Below are 19,861 nucleotides of genomic sequence, written 5' to 3'. Positions count from 1 at the left end.
CTGCAGTGATGCGGGCATTGTACCGGTCTGTCGTGGTGAAGAGAGAGCTGAGTCAGAAGGCAAAGCTCTCGATTTACCGGTCCATCTACGTTCCTACCCTCACCTCTGGTCACGAGCTTTGGGTAGTGACCGAAAGAACGAGATCACGGATAGAAGAGGTTAAATGAGTTTTCTCTGCAGGGTGGCTGGGCTCTCCCTTAGAGATAGGGTGAGAAGCTTGGTCATCCGGGAGGGGCTTGGAGTAGACCCGCTGCTCCTCCAGATTGAGAGGAGTCAGTTGAGGGGGCTTGGGCATCTGGTCAGGATGCCTCCTGGACGCCTCCCTAGTGAGGTTTTCCGGGCACGTCCAACTGGGAGGAGGCCTAAAGGAAGACCCAGGACACGGTGGAGGGACTATGTCTCTCATCTGGCCTGGGAACGCCTTGGGATTCCCCCAGAGGAGCTGGTCCAAGTGGCTGGGGAGAGAGAAGTCTGGGCCTCTCGACTTAGGCTACTGCCCCGTGACCAGACTATGGATGGATGGATGGATGGATGGATGGATGGATGGATGGATGGATGGAGGGGATGGATGGATGGATGGATGGGATGGATGGGATGGATGGGACGGACGGACGGACGGCTGCAGCTGCAGACATCCACACTTAAACAGGATGGTGGGGATATTTCTTCCACTCGTAGAATTTAGTCGTTCACAACCATCCTTTTTTTTCTGAACTCCACATGATCGTGAGTGTGCCATGTGCTAGCTTAGCATGAACTAATCTGCTCGTAGTTTAACTCTTGATCCCAATCTTTGGGTTGTGTTTGCTGGTTTCTCTATTTTCCTTCACAGCACCTAGATCACCACGTAGTGCTCCAGTGAAATGTGTTCAGACTGTGGAGCGCGCAACTAACGTAGCTTCGAATCAGTAAAAAATGAATCAAGGAATTTAATGAATCGAACCATTCAATGATTCGTTTCAGCCCTATATTATATTATATTATATTATATTATAATGTATCAGATCATATCATACCATATCATATCATATTATATTATATTACATTACATTACATAATCCATCCATTCATCCATTTTCAGCTGCTTATCCAGAGTCGGGTCACAGGGTTAGCAGCCTAAGTCGAGAGTCCCAGTCTTCCCTCTTCCCAGCCACTTGGGCCAGCTCTTCCGGGGGAATCCGAAGGAGCTATTATATTATATGATATCATATTATATGTTATATTAATATATAAACAGTTTTTGAAACTTGTTTTAAAGCTTTTTTCTGTATTTTTGAAATCTTCAAATAAAGACGATTGTTTTTACTTTATCTGATTTAAAAGCGGTTTGTGAACCTTCTGGAAACAACTTGACAAAATGTGGCCATCAGCATGAGTAATAATATATTCAGGTTAGAAAGTAAAGATTTCTTCTGAAGACGAATCTTTATCACGCCTCCAGATTTAGAATAATTCTCAGGTCATAACTGCCCTCTCCTGATGCTTTTTGTTAGTTTCAAACTTGAAGTCTGTAGAAGGTGTGTGTGTGTGTGTGTGTGGTCTGCCCACAAATCAGAGCTTATCCCAAAACAGAGCTCTTTTGTTGCAGGAATGTGTGTGTGCGTGTGTGTGTGTGTGCGTGTGTGTGTGTGTGTGTGTGTGTGTGTGTGTGTGTGCACGTTTTCTTGTGTTTATTTTTGCATTTGACCTGTTTGGCAGATCTGATGTCAGTGCACAGAAGAGTGAGACAAAAGAACCCTTTATTCTGACTCGGCTCAGCTGATCTGGAGTCAGCTGATGGTGACTGGAGCTGGAGAATCAGATCACACCTCAGTCAGGACAGAAGTGAAGAAAGTTCAGCTCCCAAAGGGCTGGTCTGTTAGATGCATTGTTAGGGTCTTTTACCTTTAATGATGACTTGATGTTCTCTCTCCTGTGGTTAAAATCATCTAAACAACATCCAGTAGATCAAATATCGTCATTTAAAAATGTAAGTACCTGCAGCAAAGTCATTTGCCCTAAACCCTTCAATAAATGGGAGTTCTAAGTATTCCAGTCTGCCTGGGAAAGCTCCTGATCTGCAGGACATTCAAGACAATTTAGATTTTTTTAAAGATGTGACCGACTTGTTTCACCATCTGTGTTCATGTGTGTTGTTCAAATGACGTTTAATTCAAAGCTGATAAGAATTCAAACCTATTGTCTTTGATAGGTGGATTAGTGCTCCATCTGCAGTGATGTGGGCGTTGTACTGGTAGCCCATGACGGAGAGGAGAGGCTGACTCTCCAGCAGCAGAATGAGATTATCATAATAACACCAAGTGGACTTAAAGCATAACCTCTCTTCTTTTGAAAACAAGTCGGACATTAATGACGTGTTTTAATAATCTCCGAAGAAAAAACATAAAATATTCTGACATACTGACCGACGTGCTTCCTCTCTCAAGTTTCCAAAATAAAATAAACTTCCTGAAAACTACAAACTGCAGCAACCTGCTAGCCTGGCAAGCCAGACTAAATAAACATATTATTTAGACTAAATAAAGACTGAATAAACATATTCCATACATCCATCCATTTTCATCCGCTTATCCGGAGTCGGGTCGCGGGGGCAGCAGACTAAGTCGAGAGGCCCAGACTTCCCCCTCCCGCTGGAACTACCTTTAGGCCTCCTCCCGGTTGGACGTGCCCAGAAAACCTCACCAGGGAGGCGTCCAGGAGGCATCCTGACCAGATGCCCGAGCCACCTCAACTGGCTCCTCTCGATGTGGAGGAGCAGCGGGTCTACTCCGAGCCCCTCCCAAATGACCGAGCTTCTTACCCTATCTCTAAGGGAGAGCCCAGCCACTCTTCGGAGAAAACTCATTTCGGCCGCTTGTATCCGTGATCTTGTTCTTTCGGTCACTACCCAAAGCTCGTGACCATAGGTGAGGGTAGGAACGTAGATCGACCGGTAAATCGAGAGCTTCGCCTTCTGACTCAGCTCTCTCTTCACCACGACAGACCGGTACAACACCTGCATCACTGCAGATGTAGCACCAACCCGCCTATCGATCTCACTCTCCAGTTGTCCCTCACCCGTGAAGAAGTCCCCGAGACACTTAAACTCCTCCACTTGGGGCAGGACCTCATCACTGACCCGGAGGAGGCATTCTGCCCATTTCCGAATCAAGACCATGGTCTCAGATTTAGAGGAGCTGATTCTCATCCCAGCTGCTTCACACTCAGCTGTGAACCGCTCCAGCGAAAGCTGAAGATCACGTTCAGATGAAGCCAACAGGACCACATCATCTGCAAAAAGCAGAGACCTGATCCTCAGGCCACCAAGATGGATGCCCTCCACACCTTGGCTGCACCTAGAAATCCTGTCCATAAAGTTTATGAACAGAAGCTGTGACAAAGGGCAGCATTGACGGAGTCCAACTCTCACTGGGAACAAGCCCGACTTACTGCCAGCAATGCGGACCAAGCTCTGACACCCGTCATACAGGGAACTAACAGCCCGTATCAGAGGGCCTGGTACCCCATACTCCCGGAGTACCCCCCACAGGGCCCCCCGAGGGACGCGGTCAAACGCCTTCTCCAAATCAACAAAACACATGTAGACTGGTTGGGCAAATTCCCACGCACCCTACAGGATCACCCTAAGGGTATAGAGCTGGTCCAGTGTTCCACGGCCAGGAAGAAAACCACATTGCTCCTCCTGAATCTCAGGTTCAACAATCCGATGGACCCTCCTCTCCAGAACCCCTGAAAAGACCTTACCAGGAAGGCTCAGGAGTGTGATCCCCTGTAGTTGGAACACACCCTGCGGCCCCCTTTTTAAATAAGGGGACCATCACCCCGGTCTGCCAGTCCAGTGGGACTGCCCCCGATGTCCACACGATATTGCAGAGCTGCATCAGCAAACACAGCCCCACAATATCCAGAGCCTTAAGTAACTCCAGGCGGATCTCATCCACCCCTGGAGCCTTGCCACAGAGGAGCTTTTTAACCACCTCAGTAACCTCAGCACCAGAGATTTGAGAGGCCAACCCACAGTCCCCAGACTCTGCTTCCTCACTGGAAGACGTATCGGTGGGATTGAGGAGGTCTTCGAAGTATTCTGCCGACCATTCCACATCGTCCTGAGTAGAGGTCAGCAGCACACCGTCCCCACTATAGATAGTGTTGGTAGTGCACTGCTTTCCCCTCCTGAGGCACCGGATGGTGGACCAGAATCTCATTGAAGCCGGACAGAAATCTTGCTCCATGGTCTCACCTAACTCCTCCCATGCCCGGGTTTTTGCCTTGGCGACCACCCGAGCCGCATTCCGCTTGGACTGCCGGTACCCGTCCGCTGCCTCTAGAGTCCCACAGGCCAAAAAGACCTGATAGGACTCTCTTCAGCTTGACAGCATCCCTACCCGCCGGTGTCCACCAGCGGGTTCGGGGGTTGCCACCACGACAGGCACCGACAATCCTGCGACCACAGCTCCGGTCGGCCACCTCAACAATGGAGGCACGGAACAGGGTCCATTCAGACTCAATGTCCCCCGCCTCCCCCGGAACATTTTGGAAGTTCTGTCGGAGGTGGGAATTGAAGCTCCTTCTGACAGGAGACTCTGCCAGACGTTCCCTGCAGAAACCTCGCGATACGTTTGGGCCTACCTGGTCTGACCGCCATCCTCCCCACCTCCTGAGCCAACTCACCACCAGGTAGTAGTCAGTTGACAACTCCGCCCCTCTCTTCACCCGAGTGTCCAAGACATGCGGCCGCAGGTCAAATGAAACAACAACAAAATCGATCATCGAGCTGCGGCCTAAGGTATCCTGGTGCCAAGAGCACATATGGACACCTTTATGTCTGAACATGGTGTTCATTATGGACAATCCAGGACCGGCACAGAAGTCCAATAACAAAACACCACTCGAATTCAGATCAGGGGGCCGTTCCTCCCAACCACACATCTCCAGGTCTCACTTTCGTTGCCCACGTGAGCGTTAAAGTCCCCCAGCAGAACGAGGGAGTCACCGGAAGGAGCGCTTTCCAGCACCCCCTCCAAGGTCTCCAAAAATGGTGGGTAGTCTGAACTGTAGTTTGGTGCATAAGTACAGACCACAGTCAGAACCCATCCCCCCACACATAGGTGGAGGGAGGCTACCCTCTCATTCATTGGGGTAAACCCCAACGTACAGGCACCAAGATGGAGGCCAGCTAGTATGCCCAACCCTGCTTGGCGCCTCTCAGTGGGAGCAACTCAAGAGTGGTAGAAAGTCCAACCCCTCTCAAGGAAACTGGTTCCAGAGCCAGGGCCATGCGTTGAGGTGAGTCCGACTATATCTAGTCGGAACCTCTCAACCTCACACACCAACTCAGTTTCCTTCCCCACCAGAGAGGTGACATTCCATGTGCCGAGAGCCAGCTTCTGTAGCCGAGGATCAGACCACCAAGGTCCCCGCCCTCGACTACCACCCGTCACACACTGCACCCAACGCCTTTGGCCCCTCCCACGAGTGGTGAGCCCATGGGAAGGGGGACCACATTTCCTGTTCGGGCTGTGCCCAGCCGGGCTCCATTGGTGAAAGCCCGGCCACCAGGCGCTCGCCAACGTGCCCCACCTCCAGGCCTGGCTCCAGAGGGGGGCCCCGGTGACCCACGTACAGGCGAGGGAACACGGTTTCCATTTATATAATTCATCATAAGAGGTCTTCAGGCGGTGTGGAGCAGAACTGCAGCTGAGTCAGCAACTGAAGACCGCAACAGGACTATGGCAAGCCCTTGTAGCAAGTAATTCACAAACACTTTTATATTTGAAGACAACTTAGACTGGGTTATGTTGCCAACCCGTACGTATAGATATGCCACCAGTACATGGTTACTAGCAGGCATTAAAGGTTATTGGCATTTCCAGCAGCTTACTGCTGAACATGTCAATGAAATTATTCATTTCTACTGATCATATGTGAACTTATTTAGATACATTCAGACAAGGATGAGCGACATTAAACCAAATATTTCAATTAATTATAAGTCAAATTTTGTTCCGCTAAATATTTATTACCTATATATATCTGCTAGTATGGAGGAAACCAGACAACACAAATTTAATAGGTGTTGTTGATCCTTTCATCATTTCTTTGTTTTCTTTTCATATTTTGGCTGCAGACCACAGTCTGGTTTCACTTGAAACGTCGTCAAAGAGAATAATCGATTGATCGATGGAGGATAGAATATTCTAAAGTATTCCATAGCTGGAGCCCTACTATACAACACTCTTTCTTTGGGATTCATGTAAATGTTCTGATTCTACAGGTGGAAACGTTCACATGAAGGATCTATTACTAGAATAAACTAACATGAAACTGTGTAAATGAGGCTCTGATTGGCTGATTGCCAGTTTAAACACTGATGCAGAACATTGGCCAAGTCCAAACACCAGGTGTGTTTTGGTGCACGGAGGCGGGTTCAAGCCCAACCACCTACAAAAATGTTTCAAATGTTAGGAAAGACCTCGTTATCTGTGGACAAAAGTGTGTTCCTGCACAGAAACACGTGAAGGGATTTTATTATCATGTAAAGCTCTGATCTGCAGGTCTGGGCTGGGAGAGAGGAGAGGAGAGGAGAGGAGAGGAGAGGAGAGGAGAGCAGCACCCTCTGCTCCTGGTGTCCTCCACACTCCATCATCTCCTCCAGCTCATTCAGTAAGTGAGAACACTCTCCACTCACAGCTCATGTCCTTTCTCGCCCTCCTCTTCCCTCTCTCTCTCTCTTTGAAAATAGTTTAATCTTTCCAGATGGAGCTGCACTCCTCTCCTCCCGTCTCCTCCTCATCCTCTCTCTTCATCCTAAACCTGAAGAATTGAAGCAGAGAGATTCTGTCTCTCCTGTGTCCCTCCATCTACCCCCCCCCCCCTCCCACCCATCCTCATCTGAGGCTTAAGCCTAACTATCTCCTGCTGTAGGGAGAAGCCTCACACACACACACACACACACAGGGAGTGATGATGCCGTGAGCGATGGACAGCGTTCTTCCTCCCTCTGGTCAGTCGCCTCTCATCATGTCAGCGAGGTACAAACACACACGAAGAGGAAGACGAGGAAGACAAAGAAGTAGAGTGATGGGTTTTATTCAGCGAGTGCTCTAATTTGATGCTTTCTGCTCAGATCCTCATGCGAGAGGAGGTTTCCGCGGTAACGTTGTCTCATCGTAACAATTACCTTAAAACATGTCAGACTGAGTTATGTCCTCCTGTGAGTGTGACGACACAAACAGCTGCTTCGATCAGCAGAACAGCTTCTGAACCTAAAAGACGTGTCAGTGGGACAGATGTAACCTCAGACATGATTAAAGAGCTCATCAGTCCACCTGGGAGCACGGCTCGGTCCGCCCAGCAGGTCCGGCTAACGCTAACCAGCTTGGAGGTGTGTGTTAATATGTGGTTTAATAAATCCATGACTTCATTAACAATCTACCTGATAGCATGGTTTACCCAGCTGTGACCCAGCTGGATCAGCGTTTTCAGGTTTGCAGGGACGAGCTACAGGTGGATCTCCAGCTAGGTAACAGAGAGAAAGGCCACGCCCCTTTTAACTGCTATTCCAGAGCAATAAACCACATTCATCCTCTTTTACTGCCTTCTGTGGGTCATGGCCCGTTAATGATTGAAGCACAAGCTGCCTTTGTCTTTATTAAACTGTACGATGATGTCATGGATGGGTCACATGACTACCAGGAAAACTACGGAGATCCTGAAGGTTAGTAAAGGTTTGGCACATGCAGACTGGGCACCTTTGTTAGACTTCAGTCAGCTGATTCTGGAGCCCTAGACTGAAAATGATAATAAGATCAAGTAAAACTCTATTGGTCCCAAATATTCCCGAGCTCTTCTGCTCTTATTCTCCAGTTTGATCCGAGAACAGAACCAGTCAGAGTGAATGAAACTCAGTAACAGGTAACATCAACCAGGTGATGTTCGACTTGATTTTTATTGTTAAATGATGTTTATCATCAGAGGATTCTGATTCCTGAGCATCTCCTGGACATTCTAACCAGACACCGTCAAATCCAGTCAGCAATGTGGGGAGTTCACGCTGATGGGAGCTGCAGGACCACAAAACCCGAAAGGGTTCTGATGCTGCTGAGGGAGGCAGCGAGCGGTGAAGATGTCGCTCAGGAACTCAGAGCTGCTGCTGTACCACACCAGGATGCTGTTGGTCAGGTCGCTCTCTCAGGAGCCGGCTAAAACCACACCAGCCGGTCTTGTGTCTGGTTGATCTTCCTGAGAGCTCTCAGGAAGTATTTTTTCCTTTTTCCCCTTTTTTTAACAAACATTTTCTAAATCTGTTCTTTCGATTTTTTGTTCTCATGATTTTTATGTGGAGCGGTGCTGTATAAAAAATGGTTTCTTCTTCACAAACAAAGAATCTCTGTTTCAAGAATTCTAACAAACAGATTTCTGGTAAAAGCTGGTCTGAAAACCAGGTCTCCATGTTTTAATACATCTGCAGAGGTCTCTAGTAGGAATGAATGCCTCGTAAGGAGAAAAAAAGCACCAGTGCAGCTGTATCGGGAACTAGACGTGAACCAGGCCAGAGGAGAACTTCAGATGGAGTCTTACTTCCTGATATGTGGACATCTCTCCTCTGATTGGCTGGCAGCAACACGACTCTACTACTGACTCTGTCTCGTCTGCAACATTGATGTTTTATCTCCACCAATAACAAAAGCCTTGAGGAGTTCTGCTGTGTGGTGGAGTAGCTAATGCTAACAGTTAGCTTCTACTAGCTGAGACGTTCTCTGCTGATTCCTGGACGCTAAACCAACAACAGCCTTACCCGTCGTGAGTCCAGATGGGTGAGTCCATGAATGTTAGTGACAGTGTGACGTAGATCTGTCAGGATTTTCTAATCCTAGAGTTTCACCGTCTGTTTTCTATCAGAAACTAATGCAGGAGATAGGTGTAGGAGACTATTTTCATGTTCAGCCTGCATGAGACACTCAGAGTGACCCGTTAGAGTCAGGAAGAATCATTAAAACTGGGTTTTTCAGTGAATCTGCTCTTCAAAAAGCTGATTTCAAACCAACAGACATGGGGAGAAGACCTATCGTGTTCTACAGAGTGATAATGGACTTCCTCTCCTCAGCTCACAGCTGAAACAGCTCAGTAACACACACCATTAAATCTATATCTAATCCACTCATCTCCTTCAGTCAGAGGAAACACACACACACACACACACACACACACACACACACACACACACACACACAGACATGCCCCAGATGTTCAAAGTCCAGTTAGATGAAAGCTTTCAGTCTTCTGATGAGGTTCCAGACACATTGACTCCCTCACAGAATACTGGAATTAATCTGAACCTTCCCACAGCGCGTGAAACAAAATCACGGGTTCTGTCATCTTCATTCAAGTTTATTGTATAACGGACATCTTTAGTGCGTTCATTCTGTGGTTTTCTCCAGCTGCATTACTCGGTTCTGTGTAGGACCGTGTCGTCGACGAAGGGAGGAATAACTAAACGGAGAAGGAAGTGACGTCGACAACAGCAGCGAGCTCTGAGGAAAGCTACAGTGTCAGCAAAAACAACTCTGTAGCTGTGTTGGAAAAAGAACCAACCAATGCTAAATAACAACAGTTAGAGAAAAGGTTCTTATGTTACGTGATCAAAAATACTTCTGGCCCAATCTGGTTTGTGTTATTCTTTACACAAACATCCCTAAAGGAGCGTGTCTGACAGGAAGGACAGGACTTGTCATGGCGAGCTGAGGAAAAGAGGCCTGCTGCAGGAACATTTTTAACACCAGGGACAACTTTTACAGCAGAGCAGCACGTAGATCTAGAGGAAACAGAGTATGACCAACCAGAACCTCGAACCAGACAGGATGTCAGCTAGCGTTAGCCTCAGCTAAGTGGTTCCCATGAAAACATGTCAGCAGCAGCAGAGAGACGTGAGTTTGTTAAAGATGGAGCTGGATGAGAAGAATGAGAAAACCGAAGAGAAGCTTCAGCACTAAATAAAACGGTTTCCCAGCCGGTGTAGCCACAGGAGAGATGAAGATAAACGTCAACAAAAGAACTAACGACATCATCATTGTTGTTGTCATCATCACCACAATCACCATCATCATCATCATGATCACCATCATCACCATCATCTTTATCGTCATCATTGTTGTCATCATCACCATCATCACCATCATCATTGTTGTCATCACCATCATCACCACCAGATCATCTTCATCATCATCACTGTTGTCATCATCACCACAATCACCATCATCATCATTGTTGTCATCATCACCACAATCACCATCATCATCATTGTTGTCATCATCTCCATCATCACCATCATCATCATAATCACCATCATAATCACCATCATCTTTATCATCATCATTGTTGTCATCATCACCATCATCACCAACATCACCATCATCACCATCATCATTGTTGTCATCACCATCATCACCACCAGATCATCTTCATCATCATCACTGTTGTCATCATCACCACAATCACCATCATCATCATTGTTGTCATCATCTCCATCATCACCATCATCACCATCATCACCATCACTATCATCTTCATCATCATCATTGTTGTCATCATCACCATCATCACCAACATCACCAACATCACCATCATCACCATCATCACCATCACTATCATCTTCATCATCATCATTGTTGTCATCATCACCATCATCACCAACATCACCATCACTATCATCTTCATCATCATCATTGTTGTCATCATCACCATCATCACCAACATCACCAACATCACCATCATCACCATCATCACCAACATCACCAACATCACCATCATCACCATCATCACCATCATCACCAACATCACCAACATCACCATCATCACCAACATCACCAACATCACCATCATCACCATCATAATCACCATCATCTTTATCATCATCATTGTTGTCATCATCACCATCATCACCAACATCACCATCATCACCATCATCATTGTTGTCATCACCATCATCACCACCAGATCATCTTCATCATCATCACTGTTGTCATCATCACCACAATCACCATCATCATCATTGTTGTCATCATCTCCATCATCACCATCATCACCATCATCACCATCACTATCATCTTCATCATCATCATTGTTGTCATCATCACCACAATCACCATCATCATCATTGTTGTCATCATCTCCATCATCACCATCATCACCATCACTATCATCTTTATCATCATCATTGTTGTCATCACCATCATCACCACCAGATCATCTTCATCATCATCATTGTTGTCATCATCTCCATCATCACCATCATCACCATCACTATCATCTTTATCATCATCATTGTTGTCATCACCATCATCACCACCAGATCATCTTCATCATCATCATTGTTGTCATCATCTCCATCATCACCATCATCATCATAATCACCATCATCTTCATCATCATCATTGTTGTCATCATCACCATCATCACCACCATCATCATAATCACCATCATCTTCATCATCATCATTGTTGTCATCATCACCATCATCACCACCATCATCTTCATCTTTATCATCATCATCGTTGTCATCATCACCATCATCACCAACATCATCATCATCATAATCACCATCATCTTCATCTTTATCATCATCATCGTTGTCATCATCACCATCATCACCATCATCACCAACATCATCATCATCATAATCACCATCATCTTCATCATCATCATTGTTGTTATCATCACCATCATCACCATCATCATAATCACCATCATCACCACCAGATCATCTTCATTATCACCACAATCATCATCATCATCACATCATGATCGCCATCATCACCATCACCATCATCACCACCATCACCATCATCACCATCATCATCATCATCACCACCAGATCATCTTCATCATCATCATTGTTGCCATCATCACCACAACCATCATCATCATCATCATGATCACCATCTTCTTCATCATCATTATCTTCATCTTCATCACCACCACCATCATCTTCCTCATCACAGCTCCATCTCTGTCATCACCACCCTGATCCACTATCAGAAGCTAATACAGCAGAGAGTAGAAGACTATTTTCATGGACAACCTCAGAGTGACGGGTCATTTCTAAATAATATATAAAATACGTTTCTCAGTGAATTTGCTCTTTAGGGAAAAATAAACTAATTCATAATTATTTTAAATGGAGCTATTAGGACTAAACCAGTTGTTTTTTAAGGATTTTGAGGATTAAACTTGGTCCTTGTTGCAGTAGAATCCCTCTTTCTCATTCATCCGAGGTCCTGTTAAGTCATTCCAGGAGCTCTACTACAGATACACAGTGCCCAGGTGTTACTGGAGTATTGTGTTGACCTGCAACCGAGCAGTGGAACCAGTGAGCCCACTGGGAGCACTGGTGGGACATCTGCAGTCACCAATCACAACTTATCTCTGAGTAAAAGTGGTAAGCTGAGACCAGCTGAAACACACTCAGCTGCCCCTAAATGATGGAGGAAAACCGTCTGTCGTGCCTGGATTACAGCGGGGGTCATCCAGCCTGCTGGGAGTTAATCCTGTTGGTGTGATCCAGGATTACGCCACTGATACTGTAACTACAGAGAGCCTGTTAAAGTATGCTGAGGTTTGTGGAGCTCTAAGTAGCTCAGAGACGTCCCAGTAGGAGGATCATTAACTACACCATCCTAGTTCCAGAGGAGGAATCTTTATCAGGAAGTTTTAATTAAGTCGCTCTGCGTTCCAGAGGACAAGCTCAGTCTCCTCGCCGAAGCTCTGTGGTGGTCTTCTGATCAGACGAACATTGAAACAACCCCAATCACCATCATCATCACCATCATCATCAAATTCATCATCTTCATCATCAAATTCATCATCATCATCACCATCATCATCATCAAATTCATTATCATCATCAAATTCATCATCATCATCACCATCATCATCATCAAATTCATCATCATCATCATCAAATTCATCATCATCATCATCATTAAATTCATCATCATCATCATCATTAAATTCATCATCATCATCATCATCATCAAATTCATCATCTTCATCATCAAATTCATTATCACCATCATCATCATCACCATCATCATCATCATCAAATTCATCATCATCATCAAATTCATCATCATCATCAGATTCATCATCATCATCAAATTCATCATCATCACCATCAAATTCGTCATCTTCATCAAATTCATCATCATCATCATCAAATTAATCATCTTCATCATCAAATTCATCATCATCAAATTCATCATCACCATCATCATCATCACCATCATCATCATCATCAAATTCATCATCATCATCAAATTCATCATCATCATCAGATTCATCATCATCATCAAATTCATCATCATCACCATCAAATTCGTCATCTTCATCAAATTCATCATCATCATCATCAAATTAATCATCTTCATCATCAAATTCATCATCATCAAATTCATCATCATCATCATCAGATTCATGATCATCATCAGATTCATCATCATCATCATCATCAAATTCTTCATCATCATCATCATCAAATTCAGCATCAGCACCACAAAGGGCCAGAGACTCACAGACTCCATCCGCACAGAGAACAGAATGGAAATGTGTGTGTGTGTGTGTGTGTGTGTGTGTGTGTGTGTGTGTGTGTGTGTGTGTGTGTGTGTGTGTGTGTGTGTGTGTGTGTGTGTTTATCTATTTGGTAGACGCTTTTATCCAAATCGACTTTCAATTTATAACCTATAGGGCATGTTGTGATCTGTGGGGGAAACCGGAGAACCCGGAGGAAACCCACGCATGCATGGGGAGAACACGCAACTCTACGCAGAAAGGCCGCAGCTGAGTTTCGAACCTGCAACCTTCGTGCTGCGAGGCAACAGTGCTAACAACTGCGCCACCATGCAGCCCAGTATGACACACTGGAGCGAAGCAGCACCTGGACCTGGGAGGATTTACACTCCTTGGGATGAACCCCTGTGAAATCAGCCTTTAGCTGATGTATGTGTGTGTGTGTGTGTGTGTGTGTGTGTGTGTGTGTGTGTGTGTGTGTGTGTGTGTGTGTGTGTGTGTGTGTGTGTGTGTGTGTGTGTGTGTGTGTGTGTGTGTGTGTGTACATAGCTAAAGCCTCAGTTAGCTTGTAGCTACATCAGCTCAGAGTTTGATGACTGACAGAGATGTCCTCTTCGTCAGCTGGGGAATGTTGTAATACAATTCCTCACCAGGACAGCAGAGGGCGTAGCGCTATTCTGAGGTATCCCGCCACCATTACAGTCATGTATCCGGTTCACGAGTGTGTCTACTAATGTGTTTGAACAAGGACAAATGTGTCCCTCAGTCCCCTCCACCTCATCGTGCGAACGACACCTCTAAACCCACGTTTCTCGTCTTTTTCCTCCACGAATAAAGTGCTTGCTCCATATCTTTGTACTCCTTCAGTAATGGGTGAATAAACGTTCATATTTTCATTGCATTCTTCAATCTGTTCCATGTCTGCTGCTAAATACATCTTTACTTTTGCAGTGGAAAAGACAGAGCTGTTGACGAATAAACAGGAAGCAGCATCTTGACCAATCACAAGCTTGTGTTCTCCGTCTTTTTCGACGAATAGTTAAAATTTGGGGCATCGCCCATCAGATGGCTCTTGCGTCGACACATATTGGTGTTGCTTGTGTCCGTCCCAACACAGACGGAGAAGTATAAATTAGGCTTAAGGATGAATTTTTCAGTGGAATAAACATTTCGGATGGAAGAACAGGATGCAATTCCATGACTAAAAATGACCATCATGCTCCTGACTAGCAAAAGCAGGAGGGGCCATGGCTCCTGACTATCAAAAGAAGTAGGGGCCATGGTGCTGACTAGCAAAAGGAGGAGGGTCCATGCTCCTGACTAGCAAAAGGAGGAGGGTCCATGCTCCTGACTACGAAACGGAGGAGGGGCCATGCTCCTGACTAGCAAAAGGAGGAGGGGCCATGCTCCTGACTAGGAAACGGAGGAGGGGCCATGCTCCCGACTAGCAAAAGGAGGAGGGGCCATGCTCCTGACTAGGAAAAGGAGTAGGGGCCATGGTGCTGACTAGCAAAAGGAGTAGGGGCCATGGCTCCTGACTACGAAAAGGAGGAGGGGCCATGGTGCTGACTAGCAAAAGGAGGAGGGGCCATGCTCCCGACTAGCAAAAGGAGGAGGGGCCATGCTCCTGACTAGGAAAAGGAGTAGGGGCCATGGTGCTGACTAGCAAAAGGAGTAGGGGCCATGGCTCCTGACTACGAAAAGGAGGAGGGGCCATGGTGCTGACTAGCAAAAGGAGGAGGGGCCATGGTGCTGACTAGCAAAAGGAGGAGGGGCCATGGTGCTGACTAGCAAAAGGAGGAGGGGCCATGCTTCTGACTAGGAAAAGGAGGAGGGGCCATGGTGCTGACTACCAAAAGGAGGAGGGGCCATGCTCCTGACTACGAAACGGAGGAGGGGCCATGCTTCTGACTACAGTAGCAAAAGGAGTAGAGGCCATGGTGCTGACTAGCAAAAGGAGGAGGGGCCAAGCTCCTGACTAGGAAAAGGAGGAGGGGCCATGGTGCTGACTAGCAAAAGGAGGAGGGGCCATGCTCCTGACTAGGAAAAGGAGGAGGGGCCATGGTGCTGACTAGCAAAAGGAGGGGCCATGCTGCTGATAAACTCAAGGAGGAGCGGCCATGGTGTAGACTAGCTTAAGGAGGAGGGGCCAAGTTGCTGATAAGCACGAGGAGGCGGAGTCTGGCTGCCGTGTCTGAGCATGAATCTTTCACTCACTACTGAGGCTCCGTGATTAAAGTGTAAGTATTGTTTTTTCTTGATATAGGAGAGTTCAGTCAGCTGATCCATCAAGCAGCTCAGAACCAGAACCATGCAGTCAGGGCACAAACCACATACAACATGTGACCTCTTTGGAATGATCGGGGCTTCTGTACCAATTGGTCAAAAAATGTGATCTGATCTTCATCTGAGTCAGAAGAATAGATGATCAGAGTCTGCTTAAACTAAGAATTACATATTTCCATTTTGTTTTTGAACACACCATGTAAAGATTCACAGTGAAGGTGGAAAAAAATGGGAACCCCTGGATACAGTACCTGGTTGAACCTCCTATGGCAGCAATAACTTCACCCAAACATTTCCTGTAGTTGCAGATCAGACGTGAACCACGGTCAGGAGCCATTCATTCTTCACCGTTCCTCCGTACAGAACTGTTTCAGTTCAGCAAAGTTCCCTTTCATGAGGTTACGCCACAGCATCTCAGTCAAGTTGAGGTCACGACTCTGACTGAGCCAATCAGAAGGCCTACTTTCTTCTGAGTTTTGGGTTGCTTTCCTGTTGCACCAACCATCTTCTGTTGAGCTTCAGCTGGTGGACAGAGGGCCTTAGGTTCTCCTGCAAAATGTCTTGATAAACTCGGGAATTCATTTTTCCTTTGATAACGGTAGATGGTACCAGAGATGGTAGCAGAGCAGCCCCAAACCATGATGCCCCCACCACCATATTTCACAGTTGAGATGAGGTCTTGATGTTGGTGAGATGCTCCTCTTTTTCTCCAAACATAGTGTTGGGTACTTCTAATCAACTCAACTTTGGTTTCATCTGTCCACAGAACATTTTGCCAGTACTGCTGTGGAACATCTGGCATACGCCAGAGGTTTGGTGAGTCTTTAGCTGACACTCTAGTAACTTTCTTTACCTCAGTGAGCATTTAGTGCTGTGCTCTTTTGGTCACCTTTACAGGACGGCTACTCCTAAGGAGAGTCTTCTCGTCCCTGATGGTAGCTCCAGCGTACCACACAGTGATAGAAGAGGTGAGGATGACTCGATGACTGCGGTGTAGAACTGCCTCATCCACTGCACTGATAGGTAGAATTTCTTCAGCTGCATCAGGAAGTTTTATGATGGGGGTGATGGTGGGCTCCCACTGGAGGTCCTGGGTGAAGGTGGTGCCCAGGAAGACACATAAGTCCACCATCGTGATGGGAGTGTCAGACAGGGTTATGGGAGAAGGGGGCCGTCTTCTGGGCGTTTAGCACCAGGTTGTTGTGGCTGCTCCAGGTTCCACCTCCATTCGGCAGGCAAACTCGTCCCCGACAGAGATGAGTCCGATGAGTCAAGTGCTCACCTGGGACGGAGGAGGTCTGGGAGGACTGTGTTGAAGGCAGAGCTGAAGTCCACCAACAGGATCCTGGCGTAGGTACACGGGGAGTCCAGATGCTGCAGGATGAAGTATAGAGCCATGCTGATGGCATCATCTACAGGCCTGTTGGCTTTGTAGGCAAACAGCAGCAGGTCCAGGAGGGGGGGCTGTGAGGGTCTTGAGGTGGGGGAGAACCAGGTGCTCAGATGACTTCATGACCTCAGATGTGAGAGCCACAGGTCTGTAGTCATTGAGCCCAGTGATCCTTGGCTTCTTGGGGACAGGGACTATGGTGGTGGTCGTGGCGGGAACATGGCATGCCTCCAGTGAGGAGTAGAAAATGCCCGTAAAGACTGGGACTAAGTTGTGACCGATTAGTGCAGAAATCCCTACGATTCTAAAAGGTTCCCATGCTTTAGTCCTGCAGCTGTTCCCTCTCACCAGCTCTACCTGCTAGTCGTGTAACTTCTCAGCCTTCATAACCACATCAGATAGTAGAAGCATCATTACAACGAAGAAATAATCAACCAAACACTCTTTTGATTTCCTGGATTACCGCCAAGTCCCGCCCACTCAGCAACTACCATGATACCCAGTGAACCCATTAATCTTACTGTACTGGTGGATTAAAAATAGTGATCTTGCTTTCCATTTCCATGCTTTGTTTCTTTTTCATGGTTTTCTGCAGGTTTCAAAAGCTTCAGACGTTGGTCAAAGTTTCACTGAAATCCCACAGAAGATGTTGTGGATGTTGGAGGGCATCCTGAAGAACCAGCACCCAGGTGTAACACTATTAACTAATCAGCCAATCAGACGGCGGCATCTAAACTGACCTGCTGGAGACCAACTTGAGCATCAGGACCATGTAAGGGACTTTGAGCATGTTGACACCAGACAGTCTGATCTACTGGGGTTTGAACCCACAATCATCTACAGGGTCAGAGGTCAGCAAAAACCCATACCAGGTGTCTCTCCTGTCAGCTAAGAACAGGAACCCAAGGCTTTAGTTCCTAAGCATCACCAGAACTGGACCAGAAGGGACTGAAAACCCCTATCCTGGTCTGGTGAGTTTGGACTTCAGCTGAATCCTAACCCTAGCCCCAACTGGACTGAACCTTTGAGATGTGGTGAAACCTTCTCACCATGAATCGAGCAGATGCCGTCATGTCCGGATGGACCAGAACCTGTGAGGAACGTTTAAAACACTTGGTTGGATCTGTGACACCAAGGATGAGATTAAGGTGGTCTGACCGGTGAGGGACCACGTCGAATAAGTGGAGGAACACGTCTGCAGATAAAACTGGAGCATCTTTTATTTTTCTTTAAACGCTGAACGCATCTCCTTCACGGTGAGCTACCAGAGCACCAGATGAAGCTGAGCTAAAGTGGACCAATGGGACAACTCTTCAGTACCTTCATCCCAGATCATTATATAATCCAGCAGCAGCAGCTCTGACTGCATCAGCTTCCACACCCAGCACCCAAGGCCGGGGAGTCCACCCACAGAGAGACAGGAGACAGGACAGGACAGCGGGAGGGACACATGATGGTTGGACACTTACTTCATCTGTTTGACGATGGTGCTTTTCCCTGACTCTCCGGCCCCTGGGGGGACAAAGACAGGAGAAGACAGTAAACAGGGTGCGCGCGCGAGCGTTTGTCCGCGCGTGCACGTGGGGGTTCAGCCACTTCAAATCATACATGTAAGCTCAGCCGGGGGGTGGGGGGTTCTGATTAGATCACTAGCATAAGGACCGGCTCCCTGAGCGGACCGGTCCGGTCGAACAGAACCAGGCCTGCAGCAGCATCCCCGCCACACCTTCACCGGGGCTCTCCGGCTCAGACCGGGAAGCAGCGCCTGGTTCCGTTAACACCGAACCCCTCATCACCTGCTCTGATTTCGTGGCTTTTCCCGGTGAACGCCTCATTTCCTCGCGCCGCCACGCCTTTCGGCCGCGGCGGGAACACGGAGGCCGCGGAGCGGGTCTTACCGAGCAGCAGCAGCTTGACGTCTTTGGCGGCGGTCAGCCCGTCCTCCTTCAGGTTCTTCTCGATGGCTTTGCTCCGGTCCAGAGCCGCCCGCTCCTCTGCGCTCAGCGTACATCCCATGGTTAGAGAACACAGCTTGATGGCGTACGGTACCGGTTCCGAACTTAAGAGGTCCGCGCAGAAAACGCAGCGACGTGAGGATGAGTTGGAGGAAAACCCGGACTCCAGATCCTTTCTGAGCTGCCGAACCCTCGCACTCGTTCTGGGCCGCACCCTCTCAGACCGCTGAGCGCCGGTAAAGCATTTAAATCACCGATCCGTTCGGTTCGGTCCAGAGAGAAAAGAGAAGCCAACACGGTGGAGCCTCCGGTCTCCGTTTCCTTCTGTCTGTCGGTAAAATCTCGTTCCCGTCTCCGTGCGCGTTACTGGGCGGTGGTGCGCGGCGCTCGCATCGCTCGGTTCTGACGGTTTTCGGTTCCTCCGGGGCGGACTAGCTCTGTGGCTCTACTGCCTCCCGGTAGCTCCGGTAGCGGCTCGTTCGGTCCTCCGTTAGTTCATCTGTTCACTTGCAGGTTGCTGACGTAACAGCAGCAGAACCGAACGTGGGAGCTCGTGGGTCCGGTCCCAGTGGCGCAGCCTGGTGGCGGATCGGATCCTCCAGAACTGGAGGAATATTTGAAAATGTTCCGGAACCAAAAACAGACTCAGAACCACGTCATCTGCAGG

General features: G+C 47.4%; 1 protein-coding gene across 2 annotated transcripts in view; it reads right to left on the bottom strand.

The window, feature by feature from the left end:
- Nucleotides 1-19,475, bottom strand: part of LOC107396198 (guanine nucleotide-binding protein G(o) subunit alpha) — a 77,830-nt gene extending 58,355 nt beyond the window's left edge. For both annotated transcript variants that reach the window (XM_070550491.1, XM_070550492.1), the window contains exons 1-2: nt 19,138-19,475; nt 18,709-18,751 (exon numbers count right to left, since the gene is read on the bottom strand). In XM_070550491.1, coding sequence (XP_070406592.1) covers nt 18,709-18,751; nt 19,138-19,255 — 161 coding nt within the window. In that variant the 5' untranslated portion in view covers nt 19,256-19,475. The remainder of the gene's footprint in view (nt 1-18,708; nt 18,752-19,137) is intronic.
- Nucleotides 19,476-19,861: the final 386 nt, after the last annotated feature.

Source organism: Nothobranchius furzeri, chromosome 4, assembly GCF_043380555.1.
Source record: "Nothobranchius furzeri strain GRZ-AD chromosome 4, NfurGRZ-RIMD1, whole genome shotgun sequence".
NCBI classification, from domain to species: Eukaryota; Metazoa; Chordata; class Actinopteri; order Cyprinodontiformes; family Nothobranchiidae; genus Nothobranchius; species Nothobranchius furzeri.
This window is presented reverse-complemented; position numbering and strand designations above follow the sequence as displayed.